The sequence below is a fragment of the Mobula hypostoma genome, chromosome 17 (genome assembly GCF_963921235.1).
Source record: "Mobula hypostoma chromosome 17, sMobHyp1.1, whole genome shotgun sequence".
Classification (NCBI taxonomy): domain Eukaryota; kingdom Metazoa; phylum Chordata; class Chondrichthyes; order Myliobatiformes; family Myliobatidae; genus Mobula; species Mobula hypostoma.
In genome coordinates this window covers 22,344,961-22,366,550 of record NC_086113.1, presented here as the reverse complement: position 1 = coordinate 22,366,550, position 21,590 = coordinate 22,344,961, and the positions used below count along the sequence as shown (strand labels likewise).

General features: G+C 42.7%; 1 protein-coding gene across 4 annotated transcripts in view; it reads right to left on the bottom strand.

Annotated features, from left to right (window-relative positions):
• pign (phosphatidylinositol glycan anchor biosynthesis, class N) overlaps positions 1-21,590 on the bottom strand; it is a 150,758-nt gene that overhangs the window by 123,085 nt on the left and 6,083 nt on the right. For 2 of the 4 annotated variants that reach the window (XR_010020749.1, XM_063069652.1), the window contains exon 2: positions 2,322-2,582. Coding sequence is in view for 2 of the 4 variants with exons in the window: in XM_063069652.1 (XP_062925722.1) it covers positions 2,322-2,542 (221 nt within the window). In the remaining 2 variants the exon portion in view is untranslated. Of the gene's footprint in view, positions 1-2,321; positions 2,583-8,266; positions 8,349-21,590 lie in introns of those variants that run through there. The other 2 variants (XM_063069653.1, XM_063069654.1) reach the window with 2 other exon arrangements.

Below are 21,590 nucleotides of genomic sequence, written 5' to 3'. Positions count from 1 at the left end.
TTGCTCTTCTTAAGAAAGATCTGTTTATGTGCACCATGCCTTGATGAAAACAACTTTCAGAGGATCTTAGAAGAATTATGGAGATGCATGAAGCTGGAAAAGGCTAGAAAAGCATTTCTAAAGATCTGAGTGTTCATCAGTCCACAGTAAGTGAAATTGTCTGCAAATGGAGGAAATTCAGAACAGTTGTTACTCTCCCTAGGAGTGGATGTCCTGCAAAGCTCACAATGTGCAATGCTGGAGGTGAAAGAGAAGCCAAGGGTAACAGCATAAGACCTGCAGAAATCTCTAGGACTTGCTAGTTCACGTGTCCACTATAAGAAAAACGTTGAACAAGCATAGTGTTCATGGAAGGACACCACGGAGGAAACTACTGCTCTCCAAATAAAACACTGCTACAAGTCTCAAGTTTGCAAAAGACCACCTGGATGTTCCACAGTCCTTCTGGGACAGTGTTTTGTGGAGAGATGAGACAAAAGTTGAATGTTTTGGCAGAATTGCACACTGATATGTTTGGACGAAAACAGGCACTGCACACCAATACCAAAATTTCATTCCAACTGTGAAGAATGGTAGAAGGAGCATCATGGTTTGGGGTGACTTTGCTGCCTCAGGGCCTGGACAACTTGCATTTGTTGAGGGAACAATGAATTAAAAATTGTATCAAGATAATTTACAGGAAAATGTCAGGGTAGCCATCCGTCACCTGATGATTAATAGTTGGATGATCAGCAAGGCAATGATCCGAAACACAAGAGTAAATCAACAACAGAAAATGTTCAAAAAGAAGAAAATTTGTGTTTTGGAATGGCCAAGTCAGGGTCTAGACCTTAACCCAATTGAAATGCTGCGGCATGACTGAACAGGGCTGTCCCAGAGTATCCCAGAAATATTGATGAACTGTTTTGTATGGAGCAATGATCTAAAACTCCTCCCCAGTGTGCAAGTCTGATCAGCAGCTACAGGAAAAGTTTGGTGGAGGTTGTTGCTGCTAAAGGAGGTTTTACTAGTTATTAAATACAAGGGTTCACATACTTTTCCAAGCCTGGACGGTAAATGATTCAATAATGTGTTCAATAAAGACATGAAAAGTACCATTGTTTGTGTGTTATTAGTTTAGGCAGATTCTGTTTGTCTATTATTGTGACTTAGATGACGACCAGACCACATTTTATGAGTAATTAATGCAGAAAACCAGGTAATTGCAAATGGTCCACAAACTTTTTCTTGCAACTGTATATAATTTCCTATCTATCTATTTATTGAGATACAGCGTGGGACAGATCCTTCTAGCCCTTCGAGCCACGCTGCCTAGCAATCCCCCGATTTAATCCTAGCCTTATCAAGGGACAATTTACAGTGACCAATTAACATACCAACCAGTATGTCTTTGGACAGTGGGAGGAAACCAGAGCACCCGGAGGAAAGCCACATGGTCACGGGGAGAACGTGGAACTCCTTACGGGCAGTGGCAGGAACTGAACATGTGTCGCCTGTACTGTAGAGCGTTGCACTAACCACTGCACGACCATTAATCTTAAAATTGATCGATAGCGATAGACTATTTTTATAGATTTTTACAGTTTATTAATTTTCTCCACTTTTAACAATGTTTGAATTTCGTGCACTGGTGTTGTCCAAACATTTATACCTCATTTTTTTAAAAAATGATCTACTTATTTGGATCCAGCACAGAATAGGCCCTTTTGATCCAGCAGCAAACTGAATTTTCATTATTGCTTTTTGAAGCTTTGCCAGTAACTGCTTTGTTTTTCAAAAATAAAACACTGGAGATGTCATAAATGAGCACCACTCAAGGACCAACACTAGGGAGAAAACAGCAATTTTCTGGCATATACTGTACCAAGGGCAATGATGCTCACAATGAACAGCAAAAACAAAAACAGCCTATAAAAAACTAGCAAGTCTACAGGGCAGATCTTTCCTTTTCAAATGTCAGTTCAAAAGGATTCCTCATTTCAGGCAACTATAAAGTCATCAAGCTCACAGAGCTCCTCATCATGTTAGAGAAGTTAGATCCACAGCAAACCAGGAAGGCAAAAGGATGCCAAATGGAAACTTTATAAGGGATGGATTGTACACAAATAATATGCTCTCAAATATATATATTCTATTCATCTAAACTACTCAATCATTGGTAAGTTCTACATTATAGGCAAGTTTTTTCTGCATTCCCTTTGAATAATTCAATTAATGTCATATATTATGGTGGCAATTTTCATTCTCCAAAACATGTAAAAATCATATTCTCTACACACTAACTTAAGATCTGTGTTTTCTCTGATCTTCACGATTCATACCGGAGAAATGGTGAACGCGTCTGGCCATTCATATCCAGCTCAAAAAATGTATCCGCCCGCAATCCATCAGCAACAAAGAGGACAAGGCGCTTTGCCGGTGGAGAATGTGGCACTCGATGTGGAGTAGTTCCATGGACCAGTGGTGAGGTAAAGTAGATGTCAAAAATGGAGGCAAAGAAAACAAGATGCACAAGAAAGCCAATCAGGAAAAATGCCAGCATCTCTTCAGGTGTAAAACCACACACTTCATTCAAAGCGAAACTGAAAAACAAAAGGGAAGTATTTCACAAGAAAGTTTGAACACAGTAACACTATATGGATTTATTTGTATTTTTTTATAACGCATGCTTAAGCATTAAGAGATATAAAATAGAAATAATCACTTCACTGTTCTTTTTAAGACAAAAGTAAATTAAATAAGGAGAATGATATTTATTCTACACTCCTGCAAAATGTGGGCAAATAGGACCAGCTTAGATCAGCATCTTGGCCAGCATAGATCATTTGGGCTGAAGGATACGTTTACACACTGTATGAGCTATGACTCTACGACTTTGAAAGTAATGGCTTTCAAAGCTGCAGAAAGATGTAAACTCCAACAGCTCCATCATGATGCCTCCCAGCATTGAAGACACTTTCAAAAGGTGATGCCTGAAGAAGGTATCATTCATCATTAAGGACCCCCAACACCCTTTTCTTATTACTACCATTCAGGAGTAGATTGAGGAGCTTGAAAACACGCACTCAACGTTTCAGGACTAGCTTCTTCCACTCCGCATCAGATTTCTGAATGAACGACAAACTCGCAAAATAACAAATTTTACACACAACATATACCAGTGATATTAAAACTGATACTGATTCCAACTGTGGCTTTATAACTTGTGTGTAATTTTAAAGTCAATATAACCATAGAAAGTAAATGAGAAAGAAGAAATAACTTAATTCATCAAGTTAAGCCTGCACCACCACCCAATTCTTAATATGTATCTTTGCAGCTCTGAGACACTAAATTGCAAATCAAGCCAAGTCAACTCATCAGCCAAGTTCAGCTGGTTATTCAGTAATAAATGAGTGACCTTACCCTTTTGTAGCCCAAGGTTACAGGGTCAACTGCAGTTCAACTGCTACTGTTTCAGCTAATTTCAACTATCACTCCATGGAGAGATCTGATAGGCATGAAATACTGGCAAACAAATCTAGAAATGTTTACTTTTAAGATGTGCTTCATTTCTTCCAATAAATGGAATGAGCTGTCCACTGCCAAGTAAACACGAAGAAGGTTCCAATCTCCTCTTTAGATTTCAGTGCCAGCTGAAATCCCCAACCTATGACATCTGTCACGAAGGAGCCTTCCCAAAGTCAGTGTATCCCAAGCTAATTAAAAGCAGTAGAACTACTTCTTAGAGTACACAATTCTACAGTGGCAACAAAAAGACATGAGGGATGTGGGTGGAGAGCCATACCAACAAATTTTCAAAGATAGTAATGATGGACAAACTAAGCCCACATTAAGTGACAAGCACAGAGGATATCTAAATGAGGGAAGCAAAGTTTATATGGAAGCAGAGTTTAAGAGAGAAACAGGGACAATAAGCACAATGAAGAGAGCAAGGAATTGAGCAAAAGAAGCAGAAGGAAGCAGTTGGCATATTTTGCGTACCACAGTACTGAGGGGACATTGGATTGCGTACAATCAGGCACTTAGCCAGGGCCAATAAAAAAAATATTTTGTGTGTGTTGCTCCAATCAAAAGACGTTACAGTAAGTGGAGTGGCCACGTGGGATCAGCCATTGTGTAAGTGGGGCAGTGTTTGGAGTGGGGAGTTGAGACATTGGTTTAGCGAAACTTCAGTGAGGAGAGGCGCAGGACATAATGAAAAACAAATCTACCTTCCTTTCTTATTGCACATTCAGAGCAGTGGAGATGCCAAACAGGACACTGGAATGGCCCCTGTGCGGGATGTGGGAAGGCAGCGTCCCTGAAGATGACACCTGCAAGAAGTACATCCAGCCGCAGCTTCTGACAGATCGCTTTAAAGAGCTGGAGCTGGAGCTGGAACTGGACAAACTCCAGATGACTCAGGAGGATGAGGGGTTGATAGACAGGACGTACAGAGAGATAGTTAAACTCAAAGTGCAGGACACAGTAACTGGGTGACCGCCAGGAGGGGGGAAGGGGAGAGGCAGCCAGTGTAGAGTATTCCTGTGGCCGTTCCCCTCCACAACAGGTACACTGTTTTGGAGAGTGTTGGGCGGGATGACCTAGCAGAGGAAAGCAGCAATGGTCAGGTCTTTAGCACTGAGTCTGGCTCTGTGGCTCAGAAGGGAAGTGGGAAGAAGAGGCAAGCTGTAGTGATAAGGGATTCAATGGTTAGTAGACCAGAAAGGATGCTCTGTGGATGAGAATGAGATTCCTAGATGATTTTTTTGCCTCCCGGGTGCCAGAATCAGAGACATCTCAGATCAGGTCCACTGCATTCTACATAGGGAGGGTGAGCAGCCAGAGGTCGTGGCTCACATTGGTACCAATGACATGGGCAGGATGGGTGATGAGGTGCTGCAGGGAGTTAAGTGCTAAGTTACCAGATAGGACCTCTAGGGTTGTGATTTCAGGATTGCTGTCCATACCATGTGCTACCGAGGTCAGAAGTAAGAAGATCATACAGTTTAACACATGGCTATGGATTTGGTGAAGGAGGAAGGGCCTCAGATTTTTGCATCAGGCAAGGTGGAACATATACAGAAGGGATGGTTTGTACCTGATCTGGAAGGGGGCTGCTATCCTAGCAGGAAAGTTTGCTAGTGCTTCACTGGGTGATTTAAACTAGGGTTGCTGGGTTGTGAACCAGAGCACCAGAACAGATATTGAAGCGGTTGTGGAGGAAGATGTTGTTAAAACCACATGCAAGGTCAGGAATGAAAATGTCGAGCAGGGTGGGAGTAATGTTCTGAGCTGCATACATTTCAATGCAGGGAAGATTGTATGAAAGATGGTTGAGCTTAGGGCATGGATCAGCACATGGAATTATAATATTGTAGCCATTAGTGAGACTTGGTTGCAGTACAATATTCTGGGGTTTCATTGTTTTAGATGTGATAGAGCAGAGGGATTGAAAGAAGAGAGTGGCATTAGTAGTCAGGGAAAATGTCATGGTAGTGCTCAGTCAGGACAGACTGGAGAGCCTGTCGAGTGAAGTTTATGGGTAGAACTGACGAACAGGAAAGATATGACCACGCTAATGGGATTATATAATAGGCCACAGGCTTTTACAAGAAACATAATGTTTGTGATGGTACATATTTGCTGGGAATACCATACTGCAAAAAGACTAGATGGGAAAAAGTTTGTCAAATGTGTTCAGGAAAGTATCCTTCATCTGTACGTAGAAGTCTAAACTAGAGAGTGCCATACTAGATTCCTACTGCGGAATGAGACAGGGCAGGTGACAGAAGTTTGTAGGGGAACACAGTGCATCTAGTGATCAAAATGTCATTTTTGTAATGATGTAACGAAAATGTAATGACGTTAAAGGATACATCAGATCTTTAGGTTGAGATTCTAAATTGGAGAAAGGCCAATTTTGATAGTATCAGAATAGATCTGGCAAGTGTGGATTGGGCCAGGCTGTTTTCTGGCAAAAAATATACTTGGTAAATGTACTTTTTAAGAGTACAGAGTTTGTATATAGTGTATTTCTTTCAGAATTAAAGGCAAGGGTAACAGATTTATGGAACACACATCAAAGTGTCCTGATGAAGGGTCTCAGCCTGAAACGTCGACTGTACCTCTTCCTAGAGATGCTGCCTGGCCTGCTGCGTACACCAGCAACTTTGATGTGTGTTGCTTGAATTTCCAGTATCTGCAGAATTCCTGTTGTTTGAGATTTATGGAACCTTGGTTTTCAAGAGATATTGAGGCCCTGGTTAAGAAAAAGGAGAGGCATCGCAGGTAAAGGCAAGCAGGAACAAAGGAGGTATTGAGGAGTATAAGAAATGCAAGAGAACACAAGAAGGAAATCAAGAGGGCTAAAAGAAGACAGGGTGAAAGAGAATCCTAAGGGCATGTGCAGAGATATTAAGAACAAAAAGATGGCAAGGGACCAAATTGGTCCTCTGGAAGAGCAGAGTAGTAATCTATGCTTGGAGCCAAGAGATGGGAGAAGATCTTAAATAGAATTTTTTTTGCATCTGTATTTATTCAGGAGATGGACACAAAGTTTATAGAAGTGAGGCAATGCGAATGTGAGGTTATGGACCTTATACAGATTACGGAGAAGGAGGTTTGCCGTCTTGAGACAAATTAGGGTGGATAAACCCCGAGTGTCCAACAATGTAGTCTCTCAGACCCTGTGGGAGGTTAGTGCAGAAACTGCAGGGGCCCTAGCAGAGATATCTAAAATATTCTTAGCCACTGGTAAGGTGCCAGAGGATCGGAGGACAGCTTACATTCTTCTGTTGTTTAAGAAAGTCTCTAAGGATAAGCCAGGAAATTATAGTCCAGCGAGCCTGACATCAGCAGTGGGAAAGTATTCTAATGGACCGGATATATAAGTATTTGGATGGACAGGGAATGATTCGGGATGGCCAACGTGGCTTTGTGTGTGGTTAAGTTGTTTTTAACCAATTTTACAGATATTTTCGAGGAAATTACCAGCTAAGTTGATGAAGGCAAGGAAATGGATGTGTCTACACGGACTTTAACAAGACCTTTGCCAGGGTCTCGGATGGAAGTTCATCAAGAAGGCTCAGTCGCTTGGCATTCAAATGAGGTGGTAAATTGGAATAGACACTGGCTTTGTGGGAAAAGTCGGAGCCTTTGTAGATGGTTGCTCCTCTGACTGGAGGCCTGTGACTAATGGTGTATTGGATTGGTGCTGGGTCTGTTGTTGTTTGTCACCTATATAAACGATCTGGATGACAATGTAATACACAGTACCTGCAGAAGACACCAGAATTGGGGTTTAGTGGTCAGCAAGGAAGAGTATCAAAGCTTGCAGTGGGATCTGGACCAGCTGAAAAAAAAATCGGCTGATAAATGGCAGATTAATTTAATGCAGACAAGTGCGAGGTGTTGCACTTTGGGAGGACCAACCATGACAGGACTTACTCAATGAAAATAGGGCACTGAGGAGTGTGGTAGAGCAGAGGGATCTGGGAAGTCAGATCCGTAATTCCTTGAAAGTGGCATCACAGGTAGATGGGGTTGTAAAGAAAGCTTTTAGAACATTGGCATTCATAAATCAATGTATTTATGAAGCAAGGATCGCTCCCTACGCAGTTCCCTTGTCCGTTCGTCCCTCCCCACTGATCTTCCTCCTGCACTCATCCTCGCAAGCACAACAAGTGCTGCACCTGCCCCTACACCTCCTCCCTCAATACCATTCAGGGTCACAAACAGTCCTTTCAGTTGAGGCGACACTTCAATTGTGAGTCTGTTGGGCTTGTATACCATGTCCAGTGCTCCCGGTGTGGCCTTCTGTATGAGACCGACGTAGTTTGGGAGACTGCTTTGCCAAGAATCTACGTTCCATCTGCCAGAGAAAGCAGGATCTCCCAGTGGCCACCCATTTTAATTCCACTTTGCATTCCCATTCCTATATGTCCGTCCATGGCCACCTCCACTGTCGTGATGAGGCCACACTTAGGTTGGAGGAACACCACCTTTTATTCTGTTAGGGTAGCCTCCAACCTGAACATCGATTTCTCAAACTACCGACAATGTGCCACACACCTCGCCCCTCTCCTTCACCATTTCCCATCCCCTTTTCCCTCTCTCACCTTATCGCCTTGCCCACTCATTACCTCCCTCAGATGTTCCTCCCCCTTTTTCATTCTTCCATGGCGTTCTGACTCTTGCACCAATCAATTTCCCAGCTCTTTACTTCATCCCTCCATCTTCCAGTTTCACCTATCACCTTCTGTTGCTCTCTCCCCTCCCTCACCATTTAAATCTACTCCTCAGCTTTTTTTCTCCAGTCCTGCCAAAGGGTTTTGGCCTGAAACGTCAGCTGTACTCTTTTCCATAGATGCTGCCTGGCCTGCTGAGTTCCTCCAGCATTTTGTGTATGTTGCTCAGATTTCCAGCATCTGCAGATTTTCTCTTGTCTACAGGAGTTGGGACGTTATGTTGAGATTGTGTAAGATGTTGGTGAGGCCTAAACTGGAGTATTGTGTCCAGTTTTGGTCACCTACCTACAAAAAAGATATAAATATCATTGAAAGAGTGCCTTTAAAACTGTAGAAAGCTGTTGCCAAGAATTGAGGACCTGAGTTATAAGGAAAGGTTGAATAGGTTAGGACTTTATACTACAGAACATAGAAGATTGAGGCTGGATTTAATCGAGGATTATGGATGGTGGGGTGGAGATTCGTCTCTACCAAAGGAGGTGTAAGGTGCTCCTTCCCTCCTCTCGGCCCCCCTCCCCCACCGATCAGGGTCATGAGAAACAACAGGAGCAGGTGGTGGACGGTCGTATGAGCAGCTCTGCAAATCACAAGTCCCTTTTATGTGACAACTGACACCAGGCAGATAATTTCTAAAGGATATTGATAAGGACTGAGGCCATCCACCTTGTAAAGACACTGCCCAGAGAAGGCGATGGCAAACAACTTCAGTAAAAAAATTTGCCAAGAACAATCATAGTCACGGAAAGGCCATGATCACCTACATCATATAACATGGCACAGAATGAACGAATGATACAGAATTATGAGAGGTTTTGACAGGTTAAGTGCAATCAGGCTTTTTGCACCGAGGTTGGATGAAACTACAACTAGAGGTCATGGGTTAAGTGTGAAAGGTGAAATATTTAATGGGCATATAAAGGAGAACATCTCCACTCAAGAGGATAATGAGAGTGTGGAACAAGTTGCTCATGCAATTTGTGGATGTGAGGTCAATTTCAACATTTAAGAAAAGTTTGGATAGGTACATGTACAGAAGTATGCAGGGCTATTGTCGGTTACAAGTTGATGGGACTAGGCAGATTTATGGTTCGGCATGGACTAGATGGGCTAAATGGCCTCTTTGTGCACTGTTATGTTCCACAACTATAAGACAATGGTCAAAACTGCTAAAGACAAGCAGTCATAGTGCATCAGAACACAAGAATCAGACGTAGGAGGAGAATATTTGGTTCCTTATGCCTAATTCTCAATTATCAATTTCTGACTTGAATATATTCCATTGCTTTTCTGTACAGCAATATCTATCCCCTGGATGAAAAAAAGATTCTTCTCAACTTTGTCCTGAATGGGTAACCCCTTACTGAAGTTGTGATACCCTGCAGTGGACACCCCAGCCACTGGTAACATTGAACCTGCATCCTCTATCATAACTCCAAAAGAATTTTAGATATTTCAACAGAATATTAGGAATTCTTCTCAACTTCTTCACAAACAAGAAATACAACGATCCAAGAATTATACTGGAGAATCTTTGTTGCGCTCCGTCTACACCTCTCCTCTCGGAGGCAGAGGAGACCAAAACAACATGCTCAAAATTCACAATGTGCTCTCACCAGAACGCCATATAATTGGTTTAAGAAGTCTCTATTATCATACCCAAATCCTCTTACATGAGCCTTTACAAAGACTGAATGAGAAAATCCGAATTTTGCTTTGAAAGGTTGTTCTGGATTCTCCTGCTGAAGAAAATCATTTCTCCGTTTTTCTCATCAACTTCTTTAATCTACAGAAATTTGCAATTTGATGAGGGATACTAAGTGTTAGTAAAAAAAAACTTCATTTTCGGAAGTTAAATACTGTATTTCTGCACGTTTTCATATATCTTAAGTTTTGCAAACCCATTTACAAATAGCCTTCTCTGTGTGAAGACAAATGTTTCTACTTGTCTATATGCCTATCCATGACTGATCACTCAATTATTTCAATAAACTGCACACCCAAAGAGCAGTAAAGGCAGAAGCTTAACACCTTACAGTCCATTTGTTGTTGCTTTCCTCATGGATCATAGATTTTTGAAATTTTCGTTATTTTTTTTTCTCCAACGGCTTTCTGAGAGGTGGGACTGCGCAGGCGTGTGACGTCGGGCAGTGCAGCGCGGCAGATTTAAAAGGAACAAAGCCTCATAGAGCTGGCAGCGTAGTTTGCGGGTGGCAGAGTGAGCCGGGAGCAGAGTGAAGACTTAAGGGCTTCGGCTCACCGGGCTTAGGCGGAAGCGGGCGAGGCAAGGAAGGTTTGACATTAATTTTCTGTTGCTATTTGAGGAGAGGGGCATTATGACTGTGAGGGCAGTTTGCTGTTCTCGGTGTCGGATGTGGAAGGCCCTGGAGTCTCCAAGCCTCCCGGACGTCTACATCTGCGCCAAGTGCATCGAGATGCAGCTCCTAAGGGACCGCGTTACGGAACTGGAGCTGCAGCTCGATGACCTTCGTCTGGTCAGGGAGAGCGAGGAGGTGATAGAGAGGAGTGGAAGGCAGGTGGTCACGCCGGGGCCACGGGAGGCAGACAAGTGGGTCACGGTTAGGAGGGGGAAGGGGAAAAGGCAGGTGATGGGGAGTACCCCGGTGGCTGTGCCCCTTAACAACAGGTACTCCTGTTTGAGTACTGTTGGGGGGGACAGCTTACCCGGGGGAAGCAACAGTGGCCGTGCCTCCGGCACAGAGTCTGGCCCTGTAGCTCAGAAGGGTAGGGCAAGGAAGAGGAGGGCAGTTATGATAGGGGACTCGATAGTAAGGGGGTCAGATAGGCGATTCTGTGGACGCAGTCCAGAGACCCGGATGGTAGTTTGCCTCCCTGGTGCCAGGGTCCGGGATATTTCTGATCGTGTCCAAGATATCCTGAAGTGGGAGGGTGAGGAGCCAAAGGTCGTGGTACACATAGGTACCAATGACATAGGTAGGAAAAGGGATGAGGTCCTGAAAGGAGAATATAGGGAGCTAGGAAGGGAGTTGAGAAAAAGGACCGCAAAGGTAGTAATCTCGGGATTACTGCCTGTGCCACGCGACAGTGAGAGTAGGAATGTGATGAGGTGGAGGATAAATGCGTGGCTGAGGGATTGGAGCAGGGGGCAGGGATTCAAGTTTTTGGATCATTGGGACCTCTTTTGGCGCAGGCGTGACCTGTACAAAAAGGACGGGTTACACTTGAATCCTAGGGGGACCAATATCCTGGCGGGGAGATTAGCGGGGGCTACTGAGGTGACTTTAAACTAGAATGGTTGGGGGGTGGGAATCAAATTAAAGAGGCTAGGCGTCAGGAGGTTAGTTCACAACAGAGGGATGGGAACCAGTGCAGAGAGACAGAGGGGTGTAAAGTGAGCATAGAAGCAAAAAGTACAAAGGAGAAAAGTAAAAGTGGCAGGCCGACAAATCCAGGGCAAGCATTAAAAAGGGCCACTTTTCAACATAATTGTACAAGGGCTAAGAGAGTTGTAAAAGAGCGCCTGAAGGCTTTATGTGTCAATGCAAGGAGCATTCGTAATAAGGTGGATGAATTGAAAGTGCAGATTGTTATTAATGATTATGATATAGTTGGGATCACAGAGACATGGCTCCAGGGTGACCAGGGATGGGAGATCAACGTTCAGGGATATTCAATATTCAGGAGGGATAGACATGAAGGAAGGGGAGGTGGGGTGGCGTTGCTGGTTAAAGAAGAGATTAACGCAATAGAAAGGAAGGACATAAGCCGGGAAGATGTGGAATCGATATGGGTAGAGCCGCGCAACACTAAGGGGCAGAAGACGCTGGTGGGAGTTGTGTACAGGCCACCTAACAGCAGTAATGAGGTCGGAGATGGTATTAAACAGGAAATTAGAAATGTGTGCAATAAAGGAACAGCAGTTATAATGGGTGACTTCAATCTACATGTAGACTGGGTGAACCAAATTGGTGAAGGTGCTGAGGAAGAGGATTTCTTGGAATGTATGCGGGATGGTTTTTTGAACCAACATGTCGAGGAACCAACTAGAGAGCAGGCTATTCTGGACTGGGTTTTGAGCAATGAGGAAGGGTTAATTAGCGATCTTGTCGTGAGAGGCCCCTTGGGTAAGAGTGACCATAATATGGTGGAATTCTTCATTAATATGGAGAGTGACATAGTTAATTCAGAAACAAAGGTTCTGAACTTAAAGAAGGGGAACTTTGAAGGTATGAGACGTGAATTAGCTAAGATAGACTGGCAAATGACACTTAAAGGATTGACGGTGGATATGCAATGGCAAGCATTTATAGGTTGCATGGATGAACTACAACAATTGTTCATCCCAGTTTGGCAAAAGAATAAATCAAGGAAGGTAGTGCACCCGTGGCTGACAAGAGAAATTAGGGATAGTATCAATTCCAAAGAAGTAGCATACAAATTAGCCAGAGAAAGTGGCTCACCTGAGGACTGGGAGAAATTCAGAGTTCAGCAGAGGAGGACAAAGGGCTTAATTAGGAAGGGGAAAAAAGATTATGAGAGAAAACTGGCAGAGAACATAAAAACGGACTGTAAAAGCTTTTATAGATATGTAAAAAGGAAAAGACTGGTAAAGACAAATGTAGGTCCCCTGCAGACAGAAACAGGTGAATTGATTATGGGGAGCAAGGACATGGCAGACCAATTGAATAATTACTTTGGTTCTGTCTTCACTAAGGAGGACATAAATAATCTTCCAGAAATAGTAAGGGACAGAGGGTCCAGTGAGATGGAGGAACTGAGTGAAATACATGTTAGTAGGGAAGTGGTGTTAGGTAAATTGAAGGGATTGAAGGCAGATAAATCCCCAGGGCCAGATGGTCTGCATCCTAGAGTGCTTAAGGAAGTAGCCCAAGAAATAGTGGATGCATTAGTGATAATTTTTCAAAACTCGTTAGATTCTGGACTAGTTCCTGAGGATTGGAGGGTGGCTAATGTAACCCCAATTTTTAAAAAAGGAGGGAGAGAGAAACCGGGGAATTATAGACCGGTTAGCCTAACGTCGGTGGTGGGGAAACTGCTGGAGTCAGTGATCAAGGATGTGATAACAGCACATTTGGAAAGCGGAGAAATGATCGGACAAAGTCAGCATGGATTTGTGAAAGGAAAATCATGTCTGACGAATCTCATAGAATTTTTTGAGGATGTAACTAGTAGAGTGGATAGGGGAGAACCAGTGGATGTGGTATATTTGGATTTTCAAAAGGCTTTTGACAAGGTCCCACACAGGAGATTAGTGTGCAAACTTAAAGCACACGGTATTGGGGGTAAGGTATTGGTGTGGGTGGAGAATTGGTTAGCAGACAGGAAGCAAAGAGTGGGAATAAACGGGACCTTTTCAGAATGGCAGGCGGTGACTAGTGGGGTACCGCAAGGCTCAGTGCTGGGACCCCAGTTGTTTACAATATATATTAATGACTTGGATGAGGGAATTAAATGCAGCATCTCCAAGTTTGCGGATGACACGAAGCTGGGCGGCAGTGTTAGCAGTGAGGAGGATGCTAAGAGGATGCAGGGTGACTTGGATAGGTTGGGTGAGTGGGCAAACTCATGGCAGATGCAATTTAAAGTGGATAAATGTGAAGTTATCCACTTTGGTGGCAAAAATAGGAAAACAGATTATTATCTGAATGGTGGCCGATTAGGAAAAGGGGAGGTGCAACGAGACCTGGGTGTCATTATACACCAGTCATTGAAAGTGGGCATGCAGGTACAGCAGGCGGTGAAAAAGGCGAATGGTATGCTGGCATTTATAGCGAGAGGATTCGAGTACAGGAGCAGAGAGGTACTACTGCAGTTGGACAAGGCCTTGGTGAGACCACACCTGGAGTATTGTGTGAGTTTTGGTCCCCTAATCTGAGGAAAGACATCTTTGCCATAGAGGGAGTACAAAGAAGGCTCACCAGATTGATTCCTGGGATGGCAGGACTTTCATATGAAGAAAGACTGGATGAACTGGGCTTGTACTCGTTGGAATTTAGAAGATTGAGGGGGGATCTGATTGAAACGTATAAGATCCTAAAGGGATTGGACAGGCTAGATGCAGGAAGATTGTTCCCGATGTTGGGGAAGTCCAGAACGAGGGGTCACAGTTTGAGGATAGAGGGGAAGCCTTTTAGGACCGAGATTAGGAAAAACTTCTTCACACAGAGAGTGGTGAATCTGTGGAATTCTCTGCCACAGCAAACTGTTGAGGCCAGTTCATTGGCTATGTTTAAGAGGGAGTTAGATATGGCCCTTGTGGCTACAGGGGTCAGGGGGTATGGAGGGAAGGCTGGGGCGGGGTTCTGAGTTGGATGATCAGCCATGATCATAATAAATGGCGGTGCAGGCTCGAAGGGCCGAATGGCCTACTCCTGCACCTATTTTCTATGTTTCTATGTTTCTATGATCCAATAGAGAGGCAAATTAATAAAAGTCACAGTGTATTACATCAAATAGTCCACAGTGGTGTTGGATTTTGATGAAAGATTAATAATCTCCCTCAACTGAAAATAAATGAATTTTGCTTGTGATTATTTTCAGCAATATAATATTCCATAACAATGCTTTGTTTTTGAATGCAGTAGTTTTAAATAATTTCTTGAAAATAAGTCATTTAAGGAATTTAGTTTAATGGGCACATGAAAGAGAACATCTCCATTCTGAGGGTAGTGAGAGTGTGGAATGAGCTGCCAGTTTCAGGATTTTATATCAAACACAGTTTGATAATTTAATTTTTGATACCTTTTACACTATAATGCTATTAAAACAATTCGTGTTGTATGGTCCTCAGCCCTTATTCCCTCTAAAGGTGTTAGTTCCTTGTTAGGTGATTCATATACTCTCAGCAGAACATTAATTTCTTGAGAAATCCAGGCTTGAAAGCAACTCTGCTTTGTGCCCTGCCCAGAAACTTTCAAAGAATTCATTTCAATTTAAAGGCATTGTTTCAACTCTTTTTCTTTAGATTATTTAACCCGCACAGTTATCAATTATTGCCAGCTGAGAGAGCACCACTTATTTTGATAAAAAGGTGGCACAAAAGTTAATGAAGGGCGAAGAAAGTTGTTTGCTACTACTGCCCAGATCTTGGTTTGGAAATTTTTATTTAGAGATACAGCACAGTAACAAGCCAAGGAGCCCATACTGCCCAATTATGCTCATGTGATGAATTAACCCGTACATCTTTGGACGTGGGAGGAAATTGGAGCACAATGAGGGAACACACATGGTCACAAGGAGAACGTACAAACTCCTTACAGACAGTGGTGGAATTGAACCTGGGTTGCTGGCACTGTTATGGTAAAACACTATACTACCATGCCGCTCTTGTGTCTTCGAGAACTTACCAACTTTCAGCCAGCAAGTACCAGACACCATACACCAAACACTATCTGGGTAAAAGTTTTTGTTTTCAACTTCTCTGAAATCCATCTACCCGTTGTTTATATCTGTACCCACTGGTTAGCAACCTTTCTACAAAGGGAAATGGGTTCCTCCTGTCCTCTGCTTCCTGGCCCTCCATAATGTTAAATGGTTTTACTAAATGACTTTTGATTGGTTTGTTGTACCAGTAGTTGGAATAGTAAAAAAAAACTGTCATATCTAAATACTTAAAACTTCTGGTAAACATTATTTTACTGCAATTAATGCAGTAACAGGAAAGGAAGGGCAAATTATCTGACTTTATGAACTTACAACATTGAAAAAGGCCATTCAGTCCATCACATCCATGCTGATGTTCATATTTCACAAACCATTTCTCAACGTTTCTTCAACTGACTTGATCTCCACATCCTTCTATTCCTTTTACCTCTCATATTCTGACTTCACTTCACTTAAATTCATCCATGTTATTAACTTTAACCACAGCTTGCCTCCATCACTCAGAGTATTCAGTATAAAAGTAGGTAAGTCACATTCAGCTGTATGAAATACATTGGTCACATTCAAAAGTATTGAATCCAGATCTGGTCGCTGAATAAAAGGAAGCATGAGGCGGCTTTGGAGATGGTGCAGAAGACATTTGCTGCAATGTTGGCAAGATTGGAAAGTATTAGCTAGGAAGGAAGAATTGGACAAACTCGGATTGTTTTCTCTGGGTTATCAGAGATTGTGGGGCAACTTGAGGGAAGTATAGAAAATAATGAGAGTATAGACAGAGTTGATAGTCTCTGTTGACAGAGTTGATAGTCCAGGGTGGAAAAAGACCCTACTAAAGTGGGATTGAGTTCAAGAGCTGAGAGGTACTGTTACAGCTTTATAGGACCCTGGTCAGACCCCACTTGGAGTACTGTGCTCAGTTCTGGTCACCTCACTACAGGAAGGATGTGAAAACTATAGAAAATGTGCAGAGGAGATTTACAAGGATGTTGCCTGGATTGGAGAGCATGCCTTACGAGAATAGGTTGAGTGAACTTGGCCTTTTCTCCTTGGAGCGACAGAGGATGAGGGGTGACCTGATAGAGGTGTATTAGATAATGAGAGGCTTTTTTCCAGGGCTGAAATGGCTAACATGAGAGGGCACAGTTTTAAGGTCCTTAGAAGTAGGTACAGAGGGGATGTCAGGGGTAAGTTTTCTGTTTTTACGTAAAGAGTGGTGAGTGCGTGGAATGGGCTGCCGGCGACTGTGGTGGAGGTGAACACAATAGGGTCTTTTAAGAGTCTCCTGGATAGGTACATGGAGCTTAGAAAAATAGAGGGCTGTGGGTAACCCTAGTTAATTTCTAAAGTAAGTACTTGTTCAGCACAGCATTGTGGGCCGAAGGGCCTGTATTGCACTGTTGGTTTTCTATGTTTCTATGTAAAGAGCATAACTTTAAAGTGGAAAGGGGAAAATTCAGAAGAAATCTCTGAGGCAAGTTTTATTTTACATAGAGGCTGATAGGTGCTGAAACACACTGCTAGGGACAGTTGTAGATGAAGACATGATAGGAACATTTAATAATTATTTCAACAGACCCATGAGCAGGAAGGGAATGGAGGGATATGAACCTTTTGCAGGCAGATCGGATTAGTTTTAGATTTACATCGTGATTGGCACAGACATTGTGAGCCAAAGGACCTGTTCCATGATGTACTATCTATCATCCATGTTCTCTACATTGTAAATCCATATTCTCATCAGTAACTTGGGAAAAGAATGTTTTCTTCAATTCTCTGTTAGAATTATGAGTAACTCTGTTATGCATATGGCCCTAACTTGATATCTCTCAGCAACAGAAACACTTTCTTGGCATCTACCCTATCCATAAAGCATGTGTTTATCAGTCCACCCTTAGGACTACTTTTTCTAAGAGATGATACACTATCAATTCAGTCTTTCCTGACAGTTATACTTAAAGAGAGCTTGCAGACTTTTATCAATCTTCTCACATGGAGATCATACTCAAGCAGGGATTGTTCTGCCTACTGAAGCTCTCCAGGTTTAACCTGCACATTTCAAGACAAAAAAAAGTTTGTCTATGAAAATGATACTCAGCAAAAGGATGCTAAATATATCCACCAGCTTGTTTTCAAATCATTTGGAAAACAAAGAATGAAAGACAGAAGTTCCCAGGAGGAGTCGATATGATTGATGTTGAGACTACTTTCGGTAACTGGAGAATTAGAACTAGTACCAGCATGATCGTAGGATGAAGGGTCAGCAATTCAAGTCACAGTAGGGAATTTTCTCTTCGAATTCTCAATCTCAAGGCCTACAGATTGTCAATCTTTGATTATGAGAGTGCAAGATTGAAATGTTTTTAGACATTAAGGCAGAGGTCCCCAACCTTTTTTATGCCATGGACCCCAACCACTGACCAAGTGACCCATGGACCCCAGGTTGGGAACCCTAGCACTAGAGAAATCAAAGCCTGTGGAAAGAAGTTGCCTTTTAAACTGACGAGAGAGCATAGGCCATCAACTTTTTGCTGTTGATGTTTCTTTAGCAGGCAATTTTGTTTTTATGAGGTCAAGTTGCTAGCTCGATGCTCAACCCAGCACGGATGGAAAGCGTGCCAGGGGAGCTGGCTGGGTTCGAACTCAGGAGCCTTCGCTCTGAAGTCCGGCGCTGATGCCACTACGTCACCAGCCGGCCAAAAAGCCTATGGGGATTGGTTAACAATTTGCATGAACTATATATTCAGCATGATCTTTCTAAATGCTGAAAAATGTTCTAACAGCATAAACTACACTTCCTCTATTTCTCATGTAAAATTCAAAAGTATTATTTACAGACCTGCTTTATAATAAAGTCCTGGCTGGTGGCATAGTGGCATCAGCGTCAGACTTCGGGACGAAAGGTCTCAAGTTCGAATCCAGCCGGCTCCCCTGCACACTTTCCATCCGTGCTGGGTTACGAGCTGGAAACTCACCCGGCAGAAGGCAATGGCAAACTACTGCTGTAACTTGCCTCGTACGCGGTTCCCCACTATATCAGAGAGGCATGGAGAGAAATCGTCCGCTAACCAGAGAACCTCCGGATGCGACGTACCTTTCCTTTCCTTTATAATAAATAAATAGGAACCTAATATATAGCAGGACCGGGCTTTCCTATCCTACTCCATCACTCTATAAGATCATGACTGATCGATAACCTCAGTAGCATTTTCCCATACTAAACCCATATCTCTTGATTCCTTTAAGCCATCTAAGTCGCCTACCTAAGCTAGTCCCATTTGCCTGATTGGCCCATACTCCTCCACACCTTGTTATCTATAGGCCTGTCCAAATATACGTTAAACACTCCAACCGACACGGGTCTACCATTTTCTCTATTTATCTATATATCCGCATCCTCTGTATGAAAAGCTTGCCTTTCAGTTCCATTTTAATTCTTTCTCTTCTTACCTTAAACCTCAGCCCTCGAGTTTTAGACTCCCCTTTCATGCAAAAAAGACTGTGACCATCGAACTTGTCGATGCCCCTCGTGATATTATCTACCTCTGTAAGGACACCCCTAATTTTCTTTTTCACTCCAGGGAAACAGATCTAGGCATCCAGTCTCTCTCCCCATGTAACTTCAGCCCTCCAGTCCTGACAACATCCTTGTTAATCTTTTCTGCAATCTTTCTAAATTAATCACATCCTTCCTGAAGAGCAGTGACCAGAACTGCAGACAATATTCCACGTGCAATCTCATCAATGTCCCATACAGCTTAAACATGACCGTAATAGTTCAAGATCCAGCAATCTTGAACTAAAGGTGATTTATGTCCCAGCCCCTCATCAAAAATTCCACTGATTCACGTCACTGTAAGTGAGAAATTTCCACTTCCTTATATCTTTAATAGCCAACTTCTCACTTTGACACTATGGTTCTTGATTTTACAGATTCCAGTCAGCAGAAACATCTGCATCTATCCTGTCAACTCCACTAAGAATTTTGTACATTTCAATGAACACCATTCTTGTGAACAAAAGATTATCAGTAATTTGGTTAATCACTCTCATTCAAAATTCTGCAGCAGAAATGAACGTAATTGACCTTTGCTCCACTTGCCCGACCACAGGTATATCCCTCCTTCTGTAAGAAGACCAAACCTTTAGATTTTAGATTATGAGAACACTCAGTCCTCTTTTATTGTCATTTAGAAATGCATACATGCATTAAGAAATGATACAATGTTTCTCCGGAATGGTATCACAGAAAACAGGACAAACCAAAGACTAACACTGACAGAACCACATAATTATAACATATAGTTACAGCAGTGCAAAGCAATACCATAATTTGATGAAGAACAAACCATGGGCACGGTAAATAAAGTCTCAAAGGTCCCCGAGTCCCCGATAGCGGGCAGCAACAGGGAGAAACTCCCTGCCATAAACCTCCAGACACCATCAACTTGCCGATGCCTTGGAAGCAGCCGACCACAGCCGACACTGAGTCCATCCGTCCAAAAACTTCGAGCTTCCGACCAACCTCTCCAATACAGCCTCGCGAGTGCCATCCCCTGCCGAGCGCCTTCGACCTCGCCCCGGCCGCTGAAACACGCAAAGCCAAGGATTTCGGGACCTTCTGCTCCGGAGATTCCGGTTACCACACAGTAGCAGCGGCATAATATTCCAGATGATGTCACACCATAGTTTTACATAATTGGAAAAGGACATCTCTGGTTTTATACTGGAATCCTCTGACCAAAAAATGGACAATGTACTTACTATTTGTCTTCTTAGTTTCTGGCTGCAACCATGGACTAATTTGTAGCAATTCATATATAGGTACATCCAGATCCCATGACACTGAGTAACTTTCAAACTATCAACATTCAAAAAAAGTTGTTATTTTTTCTTCCAAAGGTGGTGACTTTACGTTTTTCCTCACACTGTACTCCATCTACCACAACATTGTCCATTTACTTTTCCTTCAAAGCCTCTTTATATTCTCCTCAGCCCACAATGTCTCCTGACTTCGGATCATCATCAAACTGGGATATGTTACACTCAAGTGGCTTATCCTGGTCCTTGAACAGTTCTGGCCCTAGCAGCAATGCACCAAGCTCCCCAACCCCCAAATATGACCTTTTTAAGCCGACTATTTTCTATCCATTGAACAATTCTCCATTCAAATCAGTATTTGACCCCAATACAAAGTACCCTAATTTCATTGAATAACCATATATATGGCAACTAGCCTTCAGAAAGTCCACATACATCATATAAATACACACAAAATGCTGAAGGAACTCAGTAAGTCAGGCAGCATCTATGCAGGGGAATAAACAGCTGCCATTTCTCAAGCCCAAAACTTCAACTGTTTATTTTCTACAGAGATGCTGCCTGACTCGCAGAGTTCCTCCAGCATTTTACATGTGTTGCTGATGATTTCCAGCATCTCCAGAATCCGTGTTCATGATGTGTATCATATCAATCAGTTTGTTCTCATCTGCTCTTGATAGGTACAATTTCCAAAAATTCAAATCAGATATGCATGTAATAAATCAATGGCAATTTTACCCCATCTTATTATCCATGATCTTCTTTACCATTTCATTAATAAAGCATTCCAGCAGTTTTCTGTGGGAACGCTTCAAGAACCAATGGAATATTGAATGATGATAATCAATGTATTTATCCTTTCCATTTGTCATCTACCTCAAAACCCAGGAACGCAGATCATCAGATTCTGGGTTTTTTTTCCCCCCTTTTCATTCCTGTTAATTTCTCCTCTACAGACCCTCCCCAGATTACAAACGCCTTTCTGTCTTATTTAGAGACATACAGCACAGACTTTTTAGGCCCAGTGAGCCTAATTATACCCATGTGGCCAATTAACCTACTAATCCATACATCTTTGGAATGTGGGAGGAAACTGAAGCACGTTGGGGAAAATCATTTTCCACAACTTCTGCCATCTTCAATGGGACCCTACCACAA